This window comes from Perna viridis, chromosome 5 (assembly GCF_037379345.1).
Source record: "Perna viridis isolate PV_CMFRI_1.1 ecotype Kerala chromosome 5, ASM3737934v1, whole genome shotgun sequence".
NCBI lineage: Eukaryota > Metazoa > Mollusca > Bivalvia > Mytilida > Mytilidae > Perna > Perna viridis.
In genome coordinates this window covers 7272996-7299127 of record NC_142449.1, presented here as the reverse complement: position 1 = coordinate 7299127, position 26132 = coordinate 7272996, and the positions used below count along the sequence as shown (strand labels likewise).

The 26132-nt window shown below is 32.5% G+C and overlaps 1 protein-coding gene and 1 long non-coding RNA gene across 3 annotated transcripts; both read right to left on the bottom strand.

Annotated features, from left to right (window-relative positions):
- Positions 1-1801: 1801 nt before the first annotated feature.
- On the bottom strand, positions 1802-20773 carry LOC148615787 (cytochrome P450 3A13-like). Of its 2 annotated transcripts, XM_088582371.1 has the most exons (14): positions 20653-20773; positions 16131-16227; positions 15440-15492; positions 15050-15146; positions 13510-13626; positions 11597-11685; positions 7742-7887; positions 6652-6767; positions 6132-6210; positions 5742-5899; positions 4451-4539; positions 3828-3965; positions 2655-2817; positions 1802-2264 (listed from the first exon to the last, which is right to left on the bottom strand). In XM_088582371.1, exons 1-14 carry the CDS (start codon positions 20721-20723, stop codon positions 2184-2186), a joined length of 1494 nt encoding a protein of 497 aa, XP_088438497.1. In that variant the 5' UTR covers positions 20724-20773; the 3' UTR covers positions 1802-2183. The 2 variants fall into 2 exon arrangements, with proteins under 2 accessions (XP_088438497.1, XP_088438498.1); XM_088582372.1 differs by lacking the exon at positions 3828-3965.
- A 1093-nt stretch (positions 20774-21866) lies between these two features.
- On the bottom strand, positions 21867-24674 carry LOC148615786 (uncharacterized). Its single transcript, XR_015921891.1, has 2 exons — positions 24537-24674; positions 21867-23171 (listed from the first exon to the last, which is right to left on the bottom strand). It is a non-coding gene; the product is annotated as an uncharacterized LOC148615786 (long non-coding RNA).
- Between the last annotated feature and the right edge of the window lie 1458 nt (positions 24675-26132).

The window sequence follows — 26132 nt, the reverse complement described above, 5'->3', positions numbered from 1 at the left end:
TGAATGCAACAAGTGTGCATAATGTGAAAGGTTTCCTATACTTTTGATGTTGTCATTGCATCTGTAAGGCATTGCAATACCTAGTCAACTATCCAGTACTCCTCTCTTTCCCTGCGATAGTTTTTACTTAGAACGGGACTGTTCGTAGGATGGTAATTTTTTCGTAAGATATTGAGTTTCTCTTTATCACGTTTAAAAAATATTTTTGGTATACGTTTTTTATGGTCGGATCAAGTATAACCACTTTTTATGTATTGTTTTTGGGTGCCTTTAAAAAAATATTTGACCAATTAATATTCACTACGATTATCTTTTTAAAAATCTAAAAAAAAAATAGATCCATAGAATTGTCAATTTGAAGGCTAAATTATCTCCAGATTCACTACAGCGACTTCAATTTAATTATACAAAAAAAAACCCAAATAAAAACCGAGATTGTGTTGGACCAACATGCATTTCAATTTATTACTCTGAGATTTGTTCTGCCTATGAAATGCTATGTTACCAGATTCTCCTAACAAAGAAACTCGGAAAATTTACTAGACTGTGTAGCCTATGCAGTGTTACTTAACGTTGGTTTTATACATAACGTTTTTTTTTTAATTCGTCTAGCTTATTTCGCAATATTATAATCACCATTTTAAAATGTGTCTATTTCTAGCCCCAAATGTGTCACAATGCAAAAGTAAAATAACACCAGAGATTCACTTGATATGGTCCACTCATTTACGCAGTTTATTATGTATAAGTGGCTATTGTCCTTCTATTGACCGACATGTCAATGTGAATAGAGTTTACCGTTAATACATACGGAACATCTCAAAGCATTATCTAGTCCTAGTTCATTTTCACCCTCTCTGCAGAATTGATAAAATTATATAAACATCAGAAGTCAGGACATTTTCTGATATAATTTTACATAAAATGACTGCAGCTTTCTCATATTTAGGGGATATGCTATGCCTTATAATTCTTCTAGATACACGGGTTTGTCTGCAGTCCGAGGGAAATTAATCGTAAAATTGAAAAACTGAGGCCATATGTGTTGAAAGGTAATGATGAAACTTCATTAGAACTTTTCGAGCAGGTGTCATTACCTACGTCAGGTACGTAATGTGTAATCATTCATTAGATTGAACGGAAATTCAAATATGGTTATGTCATAGTCATCTTTTATTAGCTCTTTTATTATTTCTTTTTCTTTTTCTTTTTTTTTTTTTTTTTTTTTTTTGTTTTGGAAAAAATTTAAAATTAACAAAATCCTTATTTCAAACTAACGAATGCGCTAACGAAATTTATTTCGTTGGGAACATTTGATAAAACACTGCTATCTTCACATAAATATGCAAGTCTAGATCTAGTATCATTTTCCTTATCGAAATTTACGATGTAGAATATATTGAAATCCGAAGACCGATCTGCATTATATACGCTGTGATACAATGCAAAATCTTCTATTTAATGCTTTTCCTTAAAGCTTTTATCATATAAAAAAATAAATTTGTCATTTTTTTATCGATATTTTTACACAAAAATGTGCTTGTCTTTCAATACTGAACTTAAGGTTGTGTAAATGACAAATCTCCACACATTTGATGGTAGTCTAGAACCCATTCTTGTGAAACCAAGGAGTCACATGACGAAACTTACACCTCCAGTAACGACTTCTGAATGTGGTTTTCTTTAATGACACAAGCATCGTTCACTTTTTTGCCATGTTTAGTTTACGGATAATTTGTAAAGCACTGCAACTAATTTGTTTCTTTGGTTAATATTTTTCTTAAATTAAAGATATTGGAAATACATTAGTCCATTTATTAACAAACACTAATCATAATAGGGTTCATTCATCTTTGGTTTCATTTTTTCTTACAATTATTCAGATTGTCATAACAATTAGGTAAAAACTCAAACCACAACAGCATATAACTGTCTAAATTAACCTAAAATCAAATTTAATTTTCAATTCTCTGTTTTCTTTCAGATATTTTGATTTATGCTCTTTCGTTTTTGGTATCTGTTTTTATTTACTGTTTAAATTGATAACGAGATTTCAAGAATTTTCTCTGTTGAAATTAAGATCAGCAACATAAACACTCTTACAGAAACATGCTAAGGTCATTATATATAGTTTGATTCCTCATAAGTGTGATATTTGGAATAGGCCCCTTCTCTTTTATTAACTACTGCTTTCGGCTAACGACATTGAGTATCAGACCATTTTTAGGGCTTAGAACAATCCCATGATCAAACGATGGTGGTATCTGAAAAACGTATACATTGTATCAGTAAAATACAATAGATTGAGCCAAAGGTACCAAAAATAATATACGACGACTGAGGAAAGGAACATTATAACACGTTCAACAAATCAGTTCTGATGGTGGAGATGAATCCACGAGTTCATGATGACGACAATAAAACTTCAGTAGTTTTAAACTGCCTTTTTTAAGTAAACAATATGACTTTTTGCTTAAAACTAAGACTGGTGTTGGTTATAGATATATATTTAAAGTTCTTACAACCAAAGCCAGAAAAATAGTCATCACAATTGTAACCTTTATCTGAGGAAAAAAGCACATCACAAAAAGCTTATGGTAGTGTATATATCATAATCAATAAATTTAAGCATGAATGGTATTGACAAACCTAACCTCTGTTTTCTCACATTTTGAGAATTCGAACTCTTGAACTAGACGTATGAGACCCATTTTCGCCACCATTTGTGCCAGTCTCATTCCAACACATATACGTGGTCCCAAACCAAACGGCATGTATGTGCATTCGGGTCTCTTGGATTTCTGTTCATCAGTAAATCTAAATACAAAAATATCCACAAATGACCTGAAAAATGTTGGAGTATTCCAGCAAATCTTTTGGTAAAGGTAGAAAAATCATATTGTGCCTGTAACGTGACCAGACGTACGAAATTACGGAAATATTCATTGTTCATATAACTAAAATAAGACTCGTTATTTTGCAAGAATAAATAAATCATACATGCATATGAGGAGGTGTTTTCAAATTAAAGTAATAATTTCGTATTATAACGGTGAACTGAAGTCAGTTTATCTAAATTGGATATGAATGGATGATATCTTGGAGATATAAGCTGCTACTAAGTCGTAAAAAATACATGATTTTAATGAAAACTTTGGTATTTACGATGAAGACGCATCATGTTGGAAAATACCTGAGCAAAAGGATGAAATTCCATATTTTTTTAATTTGATGAAACCGCTATATTTTAACTTCATGATTGATTAAGAATCAAGCGTATATATAAATCTAGATTCCGACGTAGTAGATGTGTTTCAAAATATTTTGTTAACCCTTTGTTGTGTAAAAATAAAGTTTTCAACATTTTCCCTCAGTTGAAATAGCGGAAAAAATACCAATGCATCAGCAGTGGGATGTTTCAAATATGGCATAAACGTGTGCATTTCTTTAACATGTCCTGTTGCAATACATTAAAAAAAAATCAGATTTACGTTTAATGCACTATTGAAAGAAAACATTAGCGGAACGAACCGTTACGATTGTCTAAGATAAAAATGTAGACTAAGTGACAGTAAAATCTTTTAGCCTACCTTAGTCATTGAATCATTATCACACTAGTTTGAAAAAGTTTTAATTATCAATGTAATATTGTGTATATCATGATCACATTCCTCAAACTATACACTCAACTTTCAAATTCCATACCTTTCATAATTTCTTTACTTGACTGCTTATTCTATACATTTGTTTGATTCTTTCATTAAAAGTGATAAGAAACTTATGGAAATATATATTTTCTGAAACTATTGATATTGTTTGAGATTTACCTGTCAGGGTCAAATTTTTCAGGATTTGGCCAATACTTTGGATCTCTATGCATGGCGAAAGGTGATATGGCAATATGCGTCATTTTGGGTATGAATATACCTTTAATTGTAATGTCTTCAATGTTTTCTCTACTTAGCCTGAAACATATTGCTTTCATACACAATCATCAGCATCGTGCGGTTTTAGAACAGATACGTGTACTAATCTCAATTTAACGCTTTGTACACCAGAAATGACATAAGCAACTATGTGCAAAACTGTCAACTAGTAGCTAGCCTGACAAATTCAGGAAATACTGGTCAACCAATGGAAAGTCATGTCGAACCACGGTTAGCCAATTTGTGGACGGCTACACAAATTCAGATCAATCAACACTATTAAAATTAGTCACGAAAAATTAACTATATCTGCAGGTACTTCTGTCATTAGATTGAAATATAATTGCCGTATCATAAGTCGTTTTGAGTGACCTTCAAAAGGATTTTAATGGACACAATGCAATCATAGGAATAAAACATCAAGGTACCAATAGTATCATTCTCACATACAATCAAAGCGTTGTTTATTTCATTTATTTTAGGTATAAAAGTATAATTTGTCTGTTTTACTTTACAATACTCACCGGGGTCCTGGGGGATATAATCGGAGAACCTCTGACACAAATCTATCTAGGTACGGCATCTTGGATAAAACTTCGTGGTTTGGAACGACCTAGGTATGTGATGCAAAATGTTTATTTCAGATAGCTTTAAACATATTTCAAATATATATAAACTAAAAGAAGTACAGTTTCTACTCAGAGGTGATTTTGTTTATATATATTTGGCAGCAGATGTTGTTCACTTACCTAAATAGGATCCTGAAATTAATTCCGTTCATGGAAATTGCCGATGCTAATAATGTGAAAAAAATTTTTTTCTTAATGTTGACAAGATTTTAAATTATTGGTTACAATGAAAAAGAAGTAACGACTGACTCGTTCTTTTTATTAGTAGGAAAAACAATTTTAAAGCAATCTTATTTGTTATTGAAAATTCAATGGCACATGCATAATGTGCCATGAGATTAATTAATGCACCTTTACCGCAATGGTTTTTTTTTGTATTTTGACGTATTTTGGCGCTTGGGTATTGCTTGCCGAGATTCTAAAAAATATATATCATGACAAAAAACCAAACCAATTAAAAGATCCTTTAAGGGAATCAAAATTCTAGCGGAACTCAAATAATATATATATATATATATATTGGAATATAATCCAAGGACATGACTAGACAGAGAACATAGACACACGCGTACAACAAGGGACATGAAATAACCAAATAACACGCACAAAGAAACAAAAGTAAATGAGAAACTCCACACAAAATATTGGACCATTGACCAGATGCACCGGAGTGGTAAGCGTCTGCTTTTTTCTACAAACACGCACCAAATTACTCATAAAAAAGTCAAGTATATGGTAGAAAGAGGAAAGGAAAACTATGACAAGGTCTACAAATCAGTTGACATGGTGCAGATCGATATGCTGTAACGATCCATAAGTTAATAATGACGACCATAAAACGTCTGTAGTGATGACTTATATCTTGTAGCTACAAGCAACATAATCCTGTTCTAGAAGTCTAATTGTAAGAAGTCTAGCACGGTACAAAAAGTCCACGAGTACTGATATGAATACTTCTAACGCAGGTGGTGAAAAAATGTTGCCACAAATGAACGAAAAGTTGAAAATACGAAGTAAGAAGTCGTCTTTTTTCTTGTATAGGAATATAAAAAGGATGTCAATCATTCTACTATAGGGAGACGCAAAATATACAAAACCACTAGTGAGTAGTAAATTCATTTTACAAAACCTTTTGTGGTATTGAAAAAGCAAAATATACAATGTGTATTCCATATTGTATGCACACCCCTTGTAAAACAGATTCTATCTCTCCAGCAATTTCCTTCTGAATCTCAGGGTGGGTGGCCAATACGTAGCAGCAATATGACATGAGCAAGGACACGGTTCCCATTCCAGCAATATAGAAGGTGACAGAATTAAACACCAATTCTTTCTCACTGAGTTCTAAATTCAAAAGATGAAAAAGTATGTAAACTTTTTGCTGTTAAGACTATATTTTCAAAAATCCACTTGAATTCGATTACCAACTCATGCATTACTTAGCATGTTCAATGACCAAGATTCAATGTGAATAAAGGCCATTCGTTTACATGGCAAAGAGAGTAATTAATACATTATTTACTGCTACTTATTTTATATTTTATGTTCAAACGATAATATATTTTAGTACAATTACCTTTGCGCCCGTTCTTTAAATCCCTTATGTTATCTTCATGCCGAGCATTTAGCATAAGTTGCAAGAAGTCTTTTCTTTTCTGAAAACGTAAAGTGATGCCAATAAACGGAAGGACCAGCAATGAAAACATGTGCTTTTATTACATTATTCCAGATCATTTGTAGTAGTTAAACAAAGAACGTTGAATGGCTCGAGTTATTTGTTTCCTAATCCATCTGAAAACACGAATCAAATCTTAACGAAAGGAAACGAAATGAAATCGTAACACACCAAAGCTGTTGGATTCATACGTTTGTACTTCTAAAAAAAAAACAAAAATCAAAACGCCGTTCTTCTAATTGAATATATAGCTGAAATGTATTTTAAAACCAACATTAATTGTTAGTTTCTTTTTAACTGCAAACCATCGCTAGAGAACCCTTTCAACACATCATTTAACAATATTTACATATTCATTCAAAGTGCTTTGTGTTTAACCTTTAGAGTGTTTAGATCTCTATTTACTTATATGGTCAAGTACCTCCAGATTCTCTTCTTTCATTGCTACTGCTTTCTTAACAACAGAAGTAAAAAAACGAATAACATCGTTGGGTAAATGGTAAATTTTTATCCATTTCTTTAGAAATGGAAACATACCTAAAACACATGACAATAAAAACTTCGAAAAAATATGTTAAAAGTTAATTGTAGGGCACTAGATTTATGTTGCAGAATCAACTAGTTCAGATTTAAGATACACAAGCATTAGTGCATAATTACACGTGTAAACAAGAGAAAAACGTCCAATGCGATATGCAGTTCGTTAATAGAAAAACGGCATTTGTGTGAAATAGTGAAGTATATGATTCAAAAGTAAATCGTGAGTTTGATATGGTTATATGTTTATTTTTATAATTTTTGACGCGATGTTCATTGTTGCATTGAACATATGATTATCACATATGGACACGGCGGTTGTTTCTAGAAAAGCAGAGGACGCTTAATTTACTCTAGCATCTGGTCCACGCTTCCAGTTTTAGTGCTTATTACTTGTGTTGCTTTGTACGTATTATTTTGGTTATCTTATATTCTTTGTTGCGTGTGTCTGTTTTCCCTGTCTGGTCTTTGTACCTAAATTACATTTGCTTAAACCATACCAGGTCCAAGGTAGGTCGAAGTAAATAGTGAAGGTACTACAATAAACTTGATTTTTTTTATGCTATATGTTCTATGTCAAAACATTAAAAAAAAAGCAAATAAGTTCAATTAATACCCGAGTCAATACCTTACTTGGCATTGTTTTAGTAATACAATTCAATACAAATACTTTTAAACATTTGTAATGAAATAATTGGGATCGTGGATAAGCCGTCGCTAATAAATCTTTCCATCTATCACTGAAAGGATTGGCAAACACAATTTATCTGTGTCTGTTCTACATATCTTTACCTCTATTGGCTTTATATCTTGAAATTTACAGACAATTAAAATATAATCTTGATGTAAAATTCGGGTATTAGTTTTATTCACAGAAAAAAAACTTTGACAAAAGTTTTTATTACGTTTTCATAGAAGAATAAAATAGCTGATAAAAAATTATCAATATTAAATGTGATTTAAAGATTACATACAAATGAATATGCCGAGATTGGCAGGGAGTTTTCCCACAGCAGACTTCTCTCCATAGTAGACGAACATATCATTTATCTCTTTGTTTGAAATTTCTACTCCAAAGGCTGTACTTGAGATGACGTTTACAGCATAACTTTGAAAAAACCTGTAATAAACAATCCTTATAATGCGTTTAAGGTTTGTTAAGATGTTGCTCGTAGCTAATTTTGTAACTGTAACTGTTTAAACCTACTTTTAACGATAAATGAAATATTTTCTGTGAAAGTTCATAATACATACACTTTATTAACGCTTTGAGTACCATTCTGTGTGAGAATAAGGCAATGGGTGTCACATCATTTTTCTCAATTTAGATTTGTTTGCTTCAATATACTTAGACAACTGAACAGCTATTTAAATGTATCCTGAAGCACTACATCTGCTACGTAAATATTTATTGATTACTTATAAAAGTGTGGAAAAATTCTCTTCCATATTTTCATAGTGTATTTCAACTAAGTTTGACACATCAATATATTTAGACGGTAAACTTTACGAACACCTTTATGGTTATTTCAGGAAGTTATGCGGGAAAAATACTTAGATAATGGAATAAAACATCTGCGTTTTTATGCTTCATGTGCCCCACCTTATATACATTTTGCCTGATTTTTAGACAGGGGATACGTAATCAAATACACCATTTCAACAACCGGACACAGGATGATTCATGCATAACAAAACCCAAGACAATCAATTTTAGTTCGGATTGAGTTAAGTACAAAAATAAGCCTGATCCTGTGTTGTTTGGTATTGATCTGCACATAGGAGTTAATGATTATATTGGATGCAATTGAAAACTCGCCAATAAAATTGAATGTGAAAGAACGATAAATTAAAATATATATATATATGTTAAGCACGTTAAACTTTAATAAATTTTAGCGAAAATCAACAAAAGAATGCAATCCAGGGACAAAGACTAGACAGGAAAAACAGACACACACAACAAATAATATAAAGTAAACTAAGAAACATAGGTTAATGAGCAACTCGTACTATACTAAAAACTGTGAGCATGGACTAGGTGCACCGGTAGGGTAAGCGTCCTCTGCTTTTCTATAAACACATGCCGAATGTTCATAAAAATCAAATCCAGGTAGACGAAACAGGAAAGGAAAACTATGACACGTTAAACAAATCAGTCCGAATGGTGAAGATGGATACACCGTACTGACCCAAGAGTTCATACGTCAGGATATGTTTGAAGCATCCTACAAAAACATTCTTGTAACATACAAGTCCTTTTCTAAAAAAAAGTGTTTTTATCGTATTTTTTATTTATATCTCTGTTGGTTCTAAACGTATTTAAACATATATTTAACATTCTTATTTTACCGAATGTTTTTTACTGTTGTTTTATCGACCGTCAAACATGTAGCATGCATGGCGAAGTATGTAATGCTTTTGTGTATAACGCTGGCAAAGTAGTCCTTTGATTCTTTTGCAGAATCACATTTTGTCGCTTTAAACAATGAAAAGCATTTTGTTTTTGTAATGAGTTTCCCTGCTATGGTAAATAAAACTTAATATTTTAAACCCGATGAATGCTGTTTTATATTTCACTTAAATGTTATGTTAAATGCAAATCATTTGTTACAACATCTATTTAGTAAATACAAAACTTGTTGCATATAGCTGAAAAAATGTGCAAAATATTTGTTAATTAAAATGCTAACTGTTTTCGGAGGTATCTAACCCTCACTTTATTTTTTCGTGTAAACTCTTGAAAACTTTGGTTAGCAAATGGTCAATTAAGGAAGATAATACCTATAACTCGGACATTTTTCCTGTCATCTTGCAAAATCAGGCGTATATATTTTCAATTAAAGTAAAGTGTTTAAATGATGAAAAAAAATATGTTATTTTTTTTGTTTAAATAATTTTGACATAAAAAAATTGTACGATAACATTACAAACACTAATTTGTAAAAATTTATCGGAAAAAAATCATTTAAAGAGGATATATAATTCGCTGAAAAAATATTATATAGAAATGTAATGAGAATTGTAGTTTTTCTAATACACACGAAAACTCAGTGACCCTCGATATTCTACTTGAAATATGAAAGGATGTCAGTTAATTGTTATAAATTGATAAGACACTTTATATGTATTATAATAAAATATTAAAAACTTTCTACAGAATACATATGAAACAGGAATGGGTTCAAATAATTTGAAAAGTAATTACTTTCAATTACTTTGGAATTTATCAAATACTTTTGAATATGTAATTAATTAATTTTCAAATACTTTATGTCATGAAATACCACAATGTATTAAAAATAAACAAAAGTAACATTTTAATTGCATTGAAAAAAGATGCAGCTAGATAGTATATATATATATATTGAACATAATAAATGTAACATCAAACAACTATACATATGTGTGTACAAATTGAAGCATTTAGCTTTAAATTCTCCATTAGCATTTTCGGGAATTTCCCTAGTAAACATCCTTCACAAAATCTAATTACAAATGATATTTTCCTTAAAACTGATCACTTAGATCAAAAGTAGAAAAAAAATCATTTCACTTTGAACACACTATTTTATTATTTTTGGTTTGACACTTTTTAAATCACTTACACACCTTTTTTCTAATTTCAAACAATGGTATTATTTGGGTGTCTAAATATGACCTGAGGGCACGGGGGAGCCAAGATTAATGACTGCCCAAGGTGGATTAAGAGAGAAAACAAAGACAAGAACAGAACAAAATTGTTTAAAGTGTAACAAATGATCAAACGTGTAATTAATTTATTTTGATGTCTGTCAATATACTTTTTTTCAAAAACATATTGAAAATATAAAACTAATCAACACTGTTTTTATAATATTGTTCAAAATATAACTTTATTTTAAATTCATCATGTATTATTCATATTGTTTGATCAATCTTGTCATATTAGCTTACATAAGAACCTCCAGAAAAAAAAGTATAAGAAAGGTCAATTTATTATCAAATTGCAATGTATTTGAAATGCAATTATAAAGTATTTTTTTTAAATCATTTGTTTTTAATTATTTAGGTACTTTCAATTACTTGCAATTGAAATACCTCCAATTATAAATACTTTGCAATTACTTCAGAAGATGTATTTAATTATGATTGATTGCAATTACCGACTTCAATTACTCCAACCCTAAAATGAAATTTTGTAAATATTGCCTTTATTAAAACTGAGTTATTTTGAAATCAATTTCGGTGAAATATGGTTTTTGTATTACAATTCTGATGTCTATTCAAGTTCACCTTTCAGAAAAAAATGGCAAAATCTATCAACTAGAAATATTATATGATCATAAGGTTGCTTCAGTTTATGATAAGACATTCCAGTCCTCTAAGGCTAATTTGTAAGTTATTATATATATATATATATATATATATATATATATATATGTATAATATATATAGGTCTAAATGACGTGATGCTTCATATAGCCTAACTGAAAATCTGTAGTGTTAGAAAGAGAAACAAACAAGCATACAAACAAATATACATATGATACAAAACTAAAAGGTGATATCTATAAGGATACTGGAAGAGTTTTAGTAGTTAGCCATTCTTATGAAAGATAATCAAAATTATCATCATTTGCGAACCTGATCGATGGTGTTTGTTCAAGTATTTTTGTAGCTGGAATTGAATTTGCAACAAATATGGTATCTGCCTTTCATAAGTTGCTAAGAGCTAAAATAACTCGAAATGTAAGTAATATTTCATAATTTGCATGAACCAAAAATCAAACATTGAGATTTTTCCCATTTCGTTGGATTTTGAGACATTTCTAAAATCATAAACTCACGGTACTACATTAAAAGGTTCACCAGCGACACTCTGTTCTTTAAATCTATCAATCAAACAGTCGCAGCAGGCTTGAATTTTTTCAGTCATCTGTTTTAAAACAAATTATTAACAGCTATATTTAATCAATTGGAGGCAAAGTATCAGCATGAATGATTGTTAATACAAAATAACGAGAACGGGTATAGTGTATATGTCGAAGAGACAACAAGCCCACCAGGAGGAAAATGTCAACCCAAGACCGACCATTGGTCCTCAATAAACGACAAGGAAACTCTCATATTCCAGAGAAGTATAAACCTGCCCCAAACATTATTATACACAGGTACAGGGAAAGAGGTACTACTTTTTACTCAAGCAACATAAATATAAACTAACGATAAAACGACATACGACATACTAAGGTAAGAAATTCCTGACTTGGGATAGGTGAAAGATTTCGGAGTAGTTAACGTACTTTGGCGTGATCACTTTTGAAATCTGGTCACTATGGAAAAAAATATTACACAATTAAACACACCTTGAGTCCCATGTTACAACGGAAATAAAGAAACTGACACAAATTTACAATTCCGGACTACTAGCAGTTAACTGACATGCCAGCTCCAGACAAGTTTAAATCTACTAAAAGTTACGTCCCCATCGTATGTAAAATCAATGCACATTATTCCAATGTGGGGATGAGAATCAAGGTACATCATAAGTCATACAATAAGGACACGAAGCATGTCATGCCAAAACTGCTTTAAAATGTATTTTTTAATTTCTATGTAAAGACCCATGAGCGAATCAATGTTAATACCAAAACATATTAATACTTTTCAGATACTTTTCATTTTGTTATGGAATAAAATGTGTGGTTTAATTGAACCAAGAAAATAACACAAAGTTTGACTTGAACATCAATCGCTTCATGGGTAATAATTATAAAGAATATCTTCGTTGTAAATCAAAAATATCTATATATTTAATTAGACAATTAAATTTAGATTATAATTCATAATGCACAAAAACGATCCGTGAAAAACTTCTCCGTTAGAACTTATTATAGATATCTTAGATTACGACCAATATTGTCTTCCGTTTTCAGTAAAATCACTTCCAAGAATCTGCATCATTTCCCGATTATGTTTTCGTTAGTTTGTGTATTTTTTAAATGAATGAAAATATCGAATGAATGGTTTTAAAGGCACATTTATCTAACAAACACATCCTTCATAGATATAAAAACAAGAAGAGAACAAAGATTAAATGTGTTCAGTTGTATAGCACCGTAACTGTAGGGTTCGATATGCAAAATTATGACTCCACTAAAAACTGGGAGCATTGGCAAGATGCACCAATACGTTAAGCGTGTTCTACTTTTCTAGAAACACCCACCGAGTCACTCGCAAAAAAATCAAATACAGGATAGACCAAAGAGGAAAGGCAAATGACACACATTGAACATTTACAGTGCGAATGGATGCACCGTGACGATCCACGAGTTCATGATGACGACCATATAACTTCAGTGGTGGTGATTTTAATCTTGTAGCAACATAACCCTGTTCCAGAAGAAGCCATATTATAAGAAGTCATACGCTATTATGGTGTCTGAATAAGAACAAAAATGATAGTGTTTAGGGTCAAATGCAAAATCATGATGGAAGGATTAGTACAAAAAAATGTGGTGTTTAAAATAATAATTTGATTCATGTTGATGAAAGTCAGAGAAAAAAGGTTATGAAACAAGGCTAAAAACAAAAATACCGAACACTTTTCCGATCCATATTCAAGTCAAAAATAAATGAGACAAAATAGATATTAAACTGAAGCAGCTGGTACCGCAATGGCCCTGACTTGGTATGTGCATTTAAAACGAAATGGTAGGTTAAATCTAGGTTAAAAGTGCGCTAAAAATAAGAGCCAAACCTGTTTTAATCGACTATTAGTAAACGAAGGCGAAATGGTTGTCCTCATAAATTTCCATGGATCCTTGGAACAATTAGCTAGACTACATTCTGATATCTCAGTTCTTTCGAAAAAAAGCTGGAAAAGTATGACATACATGCATGTATACCGAATTAATTCTCCGCTGGAAAAGAAGATTCGAATAAAAGAACAATAGATATTTTCCTTTTTTTCAATTTTCCTACTGTTTAAACAAGTTTGATCAAACATATACTGCCCCGTGCAGGTCCGCAGCAGCGCTAAGCTTGTCGTAAAAGGCGACTAACTAGTGCTCAGAACCCTGGCCGGGAGCTAGGGCGCTCTGCCCACATAGCAACTGGGATGTGTGCCCCAGGTGGTGGAATGGGGTACCCCTGGCGTGTTACATGTGTTGTGAAATACGTTTTCACATATATTAATTATCCTGAAGTATTTTGGGAATTATAACAGTTTTGGGAAGACAAAAATATACCTAGGGATAATGTTTTAGCATTGTCTTACCATTTACGTTATTAATTATTATCATTTTAACAGAAGTCTGTCGCTGTTTTAACGTCTATTTTCCGCCAAGGTAGAGTTATCGTTCTTTTGGCGTACATTAATTTTTATATCAGGACTGGTTAGATACGGGTATAAATTCCGTGTTTTGAGTAAATTAGTCTTGTTATAGAATATTGTTGTACATATTGTCGTCAACAATCTGACGTTGGTACTTCTACTGAAAACAAAGTTGGGAAGTTCGAAATTCGACTGTCCCAGGGATCGGCTGTGTCGTTCCCTTGACCTGTTTATTTGCCACGTTTGGAGTTGTGGATATTTATATAGTCAATGATAAGCTTTATAGCTCTTTTTATACACATCTTCCTGTATTTCAAGTGTTTTTAGAGGGTGAATTCCGTAACGCTTTTATATGAAGGTGCTGTTTGTGTTAGCCCAACCCCGGCCTAGATTTGATATTTTATTATTATCACTGATAATTATTTAGTGTTATGTTTATACTTTTGTCTAAATTACTGACCTTATGCAGGTTCTTTGACTTGGGTAACGGATTTTGTATATTGTTTTTGGATTGTCAAAATTATATTCCTGCATAATAAACTATTCATTTTTATACGTGTTACCATAGTGGTGCACCGTGTTGGGAAAGATTCCACGTTCCTCGCACGTTAAAGAACCCTACTGTGGTATTCTAGTCTCCCGGAGTAGGAAACATAGGGGTCCGCCACAGAAGGCTAAATTGCCCGACCCTACCCACCTCTCCCTATTGCCAGTGGCAATCAAAATTTGTCGACCCCATTGTCCTTGTGTCCCATACTTTTTTCATTTCATTATTATTTCATGTTCATTTTATCATCAATTTCATGTTCATCGTCTGAATTTAGCTGAAATATTGCTGCTCGGACGTGAAACCCCAACAAACAAACAAACAAACATCAAACATATACTGAATAAATAATATTGCTAACTGAACTATTTTAAACAAAGGTGAACATATTAAGTTATCTAACTAGTTTCTGCTTACCGAACGTTGTGGGAATGTGGAAAACTCTTTAATGAAGATTTGTTTTAACATATCAGGGTCTGAAATGAGCAATGCTTTGTCATGGCCGTGGTAAATTCTGAAATATGAAAAATCAATTGTATTTGCACTTTGATATTATTTTGCCAACATTATCACTGTTTTTTTAACATAAGTTTTAAAAGTAAATAAAGCCGAACTCATTTATTTAATCTATTGAACTGTTAAACCTAGATCTCTTTTTACTTTAGTTTTAATTTCAGATAGCATCTATTAATAAAAAAACAGCAAGTAAAGTTATAATAAAGTTCCTTCACAATACAAATAGTACGTACGTGTCAACTATGAAACAAATGATCCATTTCACTAAAGATAAAATATAAAAATACCTACCCAACTACGTCGCCATATTTTTCTACCAACTCTAGATCAGTGTTACAGATACCCTGTATAAAATGAAACAGCAATCTGCAACAATATAACTGTGTACACAGGGAAAATTGCATCATATGTTTTTCATACTTTTTCAACACTTAAAACCATATATTTATCATGTTTCTCATATGTTTATGAACATTATGAAAAGCATATGAAAACATATATTTCGAACTAACGAATTTGTTCATGGAATTAAATAAAGATCATAGGTTTTTTTATGGTTTTATGATTTTTGAAAGCAAGTGTATTTTTAACAGCATGAAAACACATTTTTACCATACCGGTCATAAACATATGTTTCCATATGTTTTAAAACAATTGAAAACATATGTTGCAATTTTTCCTATGTAAACTATATGACCGCTTGTTTATGCACTTAACTGACGAAGAAAAATTACGGCAAACGCGAAAACTGTTTTAGAAACAAATGTGTGTTGTATGCCTGGCGTTTCTGGTTCTGTCTGATGTGTTTTGGTGATTGTTTCAGCTCCCAATACATGTTGTTGTGATATTTTACATAAACATTTGAAGTCAAAGGTTTTATGTGTGTCTTTAAGAAATTATTAAAATAAACGAAAGGACAAAATCGTATATTCAAAGGACCGTGAAACGTTTCATAACCTATATTCATAGGATCATATTATACCTTCTTGAAATATGATGGAAATATTCCAAGGAATGGCAAAGGTTTTGGACCAGGAATTCCAAGATTTTTCCAGAGACTGTGCTTCCATTTTGAGTATCTGGAAATTTATAAAAAGTGGTTGCTAGGAGGCAAAAGTAGTTATTAACTGTTGTGTTCTCACTTGACATTCTTGTTTCTTGATTCATCAATTTGATTATAATTTAAGAAGAAACTTCCGTTACTACTGATACAAGTAAACAAAACAAATACCAAATATGTTTAACTCAAACTAGCTAGAACTATAAAAAAATGAAATTCAAGGTAGATAACGACTATAACATGTTCACACGGTATATTGTTTTGGTCTGCAAAACGCAAAACATATCACATCCAATTTTTATTAGAGATTGATGTAGAAAATAAAAGCAATGATAGAACCTATACTGCCACTACACTCTCCAAAGAAGAAATAGTGGATAGCCAAAAATCTGCGCTATGCATCTATGTACTGGATTCCTACACTCAACAAGAATCAATACAAACAGCGTTACATGGCCAGATCTGCAAAATGTACCACCAAAACCTTTCAAAACTTTTAACTTTTATACTTATAAAGATATTTTGGAAACCGTTAATTCAAGATTATTATCAGAATATGATAGCATTAAAACCTATGATTTTCAACACTGTATACTTCTATTCCTCATACTCAGTCAAAAACACTATACATCGTTGTTTCTCCAAAAAGATGATACATCTTAGGTACAAATATATAGTTTTTGGTAGAGATTCCTCATACTTTGTAAAAAATAGTTCCAAATCGTTTTCCAAATATACAGAAATTGATGTTTTCAAAATGATGGAATTTTTAATCGACAACATATTGGTCCAGTGTAGTTGACGCGTTTTTCAACAAACGGTCGGCATTCCAATGGGAAAAAATTGTGCTTCTCTACTTGTTGACCTATTCCTACACTCTTATGAAGCTGATCTCATCCGAAAGAAAGAACACCGTTTAGCTAGATCCTTTAATCTCAGTTTCCGCTATACAGATGATGTATTATTATTAAACAATCCTGTTTCGGGGATTTGATTCATCGAATCTACCCCAAAGAACTTGAGATAAAAGATACTACAGACACTGTTAAGTCAGCCTCATATATTGACTTACACTTAGAGGTCGATGGTAAAAGAAAAACTATTGACCAAACTTTACGACAAACGTGATGACTTTTCATTCAGAATTGTCAACTTTCCTTGCATCTGTGTCAACATTTCTTCAGCTCCTGCATCTTGAGTTTTCATACCACAACTCAAATGTTATACCAGAGCTTACCGTAACTATGCAGACTTCTTACAATTAGGCTTCTGGAACAGGGTTATGTTAATACAAGACTGAAGTTATTACCACAGAAGTTCTATGGTCGTCATCATAAACTCGACGGGTGTTTCTAGAAAAGCTGAGGGCGCTTTCCCCTTTCGGCGCACCTGGTCCATGCTCCCAGTTTTTAGTGGAGTCCAAGTTACTCATTTGCTTATGTTACTTTATGTTACGTCGTTTTCAAAACCGAAAAAAAATCCAAAGAATTGTCTATATGTGGGCTACATTATTTTCAGATTCAATACAACGACTTTAATATTTAAATATAAATTCAAATGCATGTCTATCACTATCTCTGGTGTTGGATATACGTGCTTTTAATTTATTATTCTGATATAATATAAGATAATTTGAAATCTTACCCTTGGGTGTCTAAGAATTTCCTGTCTTGCAATATCAGAGGGTTAAGGATTTGTAGGATGTGAGATTGCACGATTATTGGAGAGCAATAAACGCGCTGTCTTGCCCTTGTATTGCAAAAGTCTTAGGTTTTGAGTACATCGTTGTTGTAAATTAAAAAACGCAATGTTGCAGTGTATGAATTTCTTTCGTTTCAGATACTTTTGATGGGAAATGCATATTTGCTACTTAATACGTACTAAATACAGTTAATTGGTAGATACTATAGTATCTACAATAAGGAGTAAACTATTACCAATGTTATATTATACAGCAATCACCTTAAAAACTTACGTCTCAAAGACTTAAGTGTATGAACACGTGTCCCAAGCTCAAGTAAAAATTCTCAGCATTGATGTGAACGTTTTTATTTCCTTCTTTTTGTGAATTGTAGCTTATGATGAAATTGAAATCGCACATTTTAGTTTAGTTAATGTACATTTGAAATTGGTCTGAAATTAAGATAATATATTAAAATAATTCAGAAATACATCAATAGAGTATTTTTTTACAAGGACCACTTAGTAGTGGGAAAAAAACCTGTCAAGAATTATCCTATAAGGAAAACTTTCTTTCCATTAGATATAACAAAAGATTTTAATAATACCAAAAAAAAGTGCCTGCCTCATCCAGCTAATTGTTCTTTAAAAAATAACTTCAATGAGGAATAAATTATACTTCCGTGATTCGCATAACGTGTACATGTCATGAAACGAATGGTTTTGATATCTTTACAGGGAACCAATCTATAATTGTGTTAAACGCTGTCGGAAGGAGACAGTTTGTCGTTGGGTAAAAGATAAGGTCACAATTGTGTTTATCGAATATATATTTGTGTCTAAACATTACTTTATTCAAGGTTAGAAGTTTCATGGCAATTGAAAGACATTGGTCAGCAATCAGCAAAGTGTAAACATTTAAAACCATTACGAAATTAAATATTCGCAATGTTGCACCCATTAATTTTTCATTAACTTAATCGAAATAATGTTATTTATTGATAATTTATCTGGTTATTACAGGTTATTAATATTATTAAATATTTCCAACATAGGAAAATCGAATTTAAGCTCAATATTGGAACTGAATATATATATATATATATATATATATATATATATATATATATATATACAACGTCTCAGAATGTGACGACTCTATTCGCTACACTGCTCCATCGGATCAAATTGATACAGGGAAGATAACGTAAACTTATAGAAGGATCTGAAAAATTCCCAACGATGTTAGAACGCTGTGACATCTATAACAACACCGCCTGCACTAAGTCCAGCGCCCTAGACCACTCGGCCAGCTAGGGTATATAAAAATATAGCTTTCGCTGGCCGGGTCATTCCTCCTCGTAGGATTAATCTAGGGTTCGTACCGCTGTGACATCTATGGCAACAACTGGACTTAGTACGAGGAGGAATGACCCGGCCAGCGAAAGCTATATTTTTATATAGCCTAGCTGGCCGAGTGTTCTAGGGCGCTGGACTTAGTGCAGGCGGTGTTGCCATAGATGTCACAGCGGTACGAGTTTGAGTCCCGCGGCGGGAACGACCAAAAATTTGCTTCGCAAATTTGACAGTTCCAACATCGCTGGGAATTTTTCAGACCCCCCAAAATATATATATATATATATATATATAAAGTCTAAAGGAATCTGCCAACCAGCAAACTTAATGGGTATCGGATCGTCCAGTCATGACGATGCAGCACAAACAAAAATAATTATACAAGTCTAAAGGATTGTACAACGATACCGATAAAGATGTTAACACACTATAATATAGTATATAATGGGCAATATTTTCAGTCAACAAATGACCTTATTTCAGTGCCTTAAATAAACTGAGTGTGAATACCTGTGAGGTATAAAAAATTTTTACCGACAGTAACAAAGATCTTGAACATTGTGCTATAGACACACGTCGTGTGTTGATCTTGAATACTGAACTATCAAAAATATTTACAAACATTGTTATAAGGAAATATACAAAATAGGAAGAACTTAATGTTTTTGTTAATTCCGTGTGGGTGTAAAACACGGAGTTCTTATATATATATATATATACATCACATTCTGAGACGTTGTATATATATATAGAAGGGTCTGAAAATTCCCGACGTCCCGTGAAGGGAACGACCAAGCATCAATTTTTGGTCGTTCTCTTCGCGGGACGTCGGGAATTTTCATACCCTTCTATATATATATATATACAACGTCTCAGAATGTGACGACTCTATTCGCTACACTGCTCCATCGGAACAAATTGATACAGGGAAGATACATATAAATATATATAAACAGTAGAAACTTCAAAAAATACCTTCTATTTGTTTTATTTCTTTATGTTTTTTCTGCCGGTAATTGATAGTTTAATTTTGTTTGTATTGAAGTGAACAGACAGTCGTTTGAGTAAATTTTAAATTTTAAAGTCTGTCATTTTCTTTACTCCAAAGAATTCTTAAGCGTTTTTAATATAAATGCCATAATTTCATACGTTTCATTACAAATAAATTGTTTAGCATTTATCTTTTTTTCCCTTCATCACGGAATTTTATGAAGGTATTTATAACAAAAATATTATAAACTATTCCCACCAACCGTGCCTCTGATTGATATTTTGTCAAATTAAGTAGACTTATGTCAATACTAAAGATGCATTTAACATGACAGCAGTCAAAGAAATTAACAACAAACTATCTTAGCTATCAAAATTTGCAAAACCATAGGTGTCAAAAGGCTCCTAATTTACTTACAAGTACAAAGCTAGTAATATGAATATAAATGTTATAAACCATCCAGGTAGGTTTACTCCAAGGACTTCCATTCTCGCAGGTACATGCACAAATGATAAACGTAACAATATCTTTTTAATGATTGTTTGTGTGACTATGATTATCTGATGCAGTTTTTCGTAATATAATCAGCATAAATGATGTAATCTTATACGAAAGGTTATAGTGCAGGACAACTGGAGTTCATGGTCGCAAGAACATTGATAGGGATTTCACTCTTTTAGGACCCTTCATTATTTTGACACAATATCCTTATCCCATTGAAAATGGCTACCCTTCAGCGAAAAAAATGAGATGGGCCAATTTTATCAACGAAGATGTCAGGATCCAGAAGTTTTGCTCTTTGCTAAGAATGTAAAATATAAACTAAATGTTTAAAATGTGTAGATTGATATATATATTTATCTTTTAGCAAGAAGGAAAATAAATGTTTTACGTTGTGAAACACTGATTTCATTTTCCTGTATGAAAAAGGGAATCATAGGTGGTTGAAGGAACTGTGTCATTCATCGTTGAAAGAACATTGCGAATAAACGTTTTCATGCTACACAGTTTTTCGGCAAATGTAAAGAATAGACCCCTTGAAAATACTTAAATCCTAAATATTTTTTTTATTATGAGGTGCTTGTGTATGTGTGTGTGTGTGTGTGTGTGAGAGAGAGAGAGAGAGAGAGAGAGATTTTTAAGGAGTAATTATTTTGTTTCTTGTCAATAATTGAAAATGAGAATACATATTCGTGTCTGGGTAAGCCAGGTTTGATTTATTAAAGAATTTAACATTCTGTATATAACTTCCTATAGTTATTGGTTTTCGCTACAATAGTCAATTATTCTTATTAGAAATGTTTACACTTTACATCAAATATTTATCATTGTTTATTATCAACTATATGCAAAGTCCTTAAAGGATAATACGTAATTAAACCTGATTGACATTTCAATCATGCCACAAAAACACCCCATAAGTCATAGAAATATCATTGCATTAAATTGTAATATGTATCTCATTAAGACATAAACTATTGGTGATTTGAGGGTGTTAAGTCCTTCGTGGGTTTCAGTTGAAGTATATAGTTTATCTTAGTGCGTCACTACACATTGTGTTATTAGATGAAGCGTTCAAGAAAAGTCGTTTCCGCTAAGCTCACATTTTTGTACTCCGATTTTTTTTAAAAAATTTTTTATTACTAGTACAGTCTACAGTCTGAGGACTGGATATGTCAATGTCGTAGATATGAGTGAAAATTTCACTTCTGGACAATTGCCAGTTAATGCAATAGAGAATAACACTACAGGTGATCTAAACAACTTCACTTTATATGAACTATGTGAACAGAGCTATTTCCGAATACCTGCAAACTGGATAGTTACACTACAATTTATATTAACAACAGGGATTCTTGTTGTTAACACTTTTATCTCAACAGTCTTTTTGCAATCTCAAAATAGAACGCCAACGACGATATTGCTTTCTGCCTTGGCGATAACTGACTGTTTAACTGCTTTAATGGTGACAATACGATACTCATTCGCCTGTATCTTTTATTTTAATGAAGTTTTTGGCAAGCCAGTAATCTCAGACGGTTTTCCATGGCCGGAAATGTATACAGAGTGTATTTACCTTGCACCTGTTGATGAATTAGTCGCATACTTCCATCTTATGTCAGTACAAATTACTGTAGGTCTGAGTATACAGAAATGTATTGTTCTTAAGTTTCCAATATGGAGCAAGAGTAACATCGATAATAAATCATCATCAGCGTTTATTACATTTGTTTTTATAGCAACTCTTGCGTTCTACATTTATATAACAATACTTAATCATTCCATGTTCTCGGAAGGAAGCAAGGGTGAATGTTGTTTTAATGATGTACTTGGAGAGGCTGATGTGGACTGGATTGAGACTACTATAAATATTTTTATGTGCAGCTCTGTCCTAATCATAATCATATGTAATATTTACATATGTTGGAAATTGATACATGTCGGCCGGAGCGATTTCTGTCATCAATACAAGAAGGCACGGAGGCAAAGAACTCAGTCAGCTGTTATTGTTGTGGTTATTTCCACCGTCTTCATCATATCAGAAATATTGAATATTTTACAAACTTTAAATTCTACCAGATTAATCCAGGCCTTTGATCGTCAGATTCGATCTGCATTTGATTCCTATTATTGTTTAAGTTGGTCATTAGGATTTTCTCTGAATTTTATAGTTTACATTGCAATGAGTCAGCACCTTAGGCAAACCATCGTTAATTCTGTATGCTTTCGATGTCGCCAATCTAAGCCAGGGCATCACATGGCCCCCCGTCGAACTCCAATCACCAGCGTTAGTTCTTCAATTACAACTTAACAACTTTGTCAGCATTTCTAAAGTACTTAATATGCACATTTATGTTTATTTTTTAGCAACTGACAAATAACCTCGTTGTTTTTGTGCTATTTCGTTTTCGATCAGGGAAGTTAAACAATTGACGCTGAAATAAAAAAAAGTATTATGATATACTTTATAAAGAGTTAAGAACGCAGAGTTCAAAACATTGATTACAGATGCGATAACTTCTAACCTCTCTTCGATCCTGTCAGGGATTGTTGTCATAGAACAGTTCTAATCTGTCAGGAACTTTCCAGACCAATGACACACCTTGTCAGACTTTGTCATGGCTTGAGACAATCTCTGTCATAAACTGTCGTGGGTCCTGACACCGCTCTGTCAGGAACTGTTCTACGTAGAACAGTTTCTATTACTGAAGAGTTTCTAACTAGAACAGTTCCTGACAGATCCTGACAGATTATAATACTACTCTTCTAAATTACGTCATTTAGAACTGTTTTACTGTTTCGGTTCACCAGAAGACACGTATCGCAATGCCAGTCGTAAAGGTTCACCGAATTTCAGTTTATCTGAGACAGGATCGATAATTTACGAGAAGGCGAAACATCACATGTGGAAATTGCCAAGATTTTAGCAGATTCTGAGAGAGTATCTATTTCAAGAGAGGCTATTGGGCAATTTTATCAGCCAATACTTTCTCATGTCAATGGCCGTTCCAGATTCGTTACTTCGAAAATTGCGAGGAACTTGTTCTTGTGATGGTGTTACGATTTTTTGCTACTTCGTCGAGCGCTCTCTTTCCTAATTTCCGCCATCGTTGATACGTACTATGAAAGTCGCAAAGCGAAGACGGTATAACTTCTGCGTTTACAGTGTACATGAACTTGACTACGCTTATATAAATATTTGAAATAAAACGACAATTTTAATCTGAAATGCTATTTCTAAATCACGACACACAGACACGATCTTCTTTTTTGATCAGTTTTCATTTTTTTAAATCAAACTTCCTCTTCTAAATGACGTCACGCACAATATAGATTTAGTGTCAGGAACTGTCCAGGGGTCTGACAGTTTAGAACAGCTTTTCGTATTTCTTTGTCCCGACCAAGAATAGTTTCTGTCAGGATCTGTCAGGGAATAGGACAAAGTGTGTCCTGAACCAGGACATCCTCGGTCAGACCCTGTCAGGATCTGTCAAGATTTCTGTTATAACCGCTGTCATAGAACAGTTTCTGACAGATTTTAAGAGAGGTTAGAAGTGATCGCATCTGTACCTTGTAAATATACCATTTGTTTTAAAAAGTAATTAAAATGATCAGATGAAGCCATGTGCCCTTGTGTAGGTGCTGAGGTAATTATAGGTAACCGATATTGTTACTGATATGACACCGACGGAGGCTAATTCATGATCAAAATCAAATAACAATCCATACTCGGCGTCACATAAATAAGATACTGTTAAAATTTAAATAAAAATATTTTCTACGACTTTATTGACACCTACCTCGTTTAACTTGTCTTAAATGACTTGCTCATTCGTTTAGCCAAACGGCTTCTCCCTAAACATTGAATCGTTAAATTCCGGTCAGATTTTAATTCTCGGTGCCAATATTTACATTGTAAAAAGTCTGCCATGTTTACAGTGATCGGAGGAGATGTTGTTTACGTTTAAATGGTTTGTCCAAAAACAGAAGAACCCAGAATGCATTTCGGCGTTATTTCGGATATCTCTGATTTATTTTACGCGAACAACGTACAATACCGAGAAGTTGATCAAGCAGACAATTGTCATCGGAGTTAGACGGGAACTTACGAAATTCGTTTGTAAACAAATCGTCCCGTAGAAACCAACATGGCGGATATTAGTATGGGATTTTCCCGTAAGGATTTGTTACGCATGATTTAAGCTAATAAGCGACTCGTTGGTACTAACACGTCATGCATATATATGCGAACTATCTTCATATCAAACAAAAGAGAGACAACTCTAGCGGTAAGTCCCGACGGTTTAAAAAGTAGAGTTACAATTCGAAAATGTGTTGTATGTGACGTCGAGTATAAGTAACATTTTGATCAAATTCTTTAATTCTTGTTTATCTAAATCGTGTGACAATTAAAATAACATTTAGGTCAAATATTTTATTATGAATCGTGAATATTTCAAATACGTGCTAGGTGTATGTCCTTAAACACTTCGAACATCATACAGTCATTAATGTTTAAGACACTTCTGTCATTATTTATTTAGACATGACCTTTTCAGGGTATTTTATTCTATAATTCTATAAACCTTATATCCGTGAGCATGTGCATAACGTAAAACCGACATTGGTATGTAGCATGGATGATCTATAGTAGTACAGAACAACTGCTAGTTGGTGTTATTCTCCTACACATAACAGCACCAGCTAGATAAGCTGTCCTGCACTACTACACATCGTGTACTGATTTTACCGAAGATGAGTAATTGCCTGGCCAGCGTAAGTTATATTTCTAATGGTCTAGGTGCAGATGGTGTTGTCATAAATGTCACACAGGTACGAATTTAAGTCCTGTTGAGGAAAAAACCAATTGCATAGTTCTTACATCGTTGAGAAGTTTTCAGACCCGGATATGCTTATATTATACATGATCCGATTGAGCAACGCAGCAAATAGAGTCGTCGCATTATGAGACATATACATATTATTTTCTACAACGTATATATGAAATTGTAATGTATCGATAATGTACAGATTTTGTTATGTAAGTGTTATCTATTGGTTAAATATGGTGAAACAACTTGATATTGTTAATTTACTAGTACGATGACAAAGTAAATAATATTTAGACTGTGTCCTTCTTGATTCGGTTTATTTAAGTCGGAAATAAATAAATGGTTTTCTGAAAAATACAGGTCTGTATATAGAAGTTACGTTAAAGCTTGGCGTATGACGATAAAAAAAAATCAAACCTTGGATCATTTGGCATTGTCTGAATACACTAACTATCCTACAGTCTTTCCCTTAACATTAATATTAGTATTGAGAATCATCAAAACACAGTTTATAATGTCACTATGACATGGTAAATTTACATCTATAAGATGACAGACGAAATT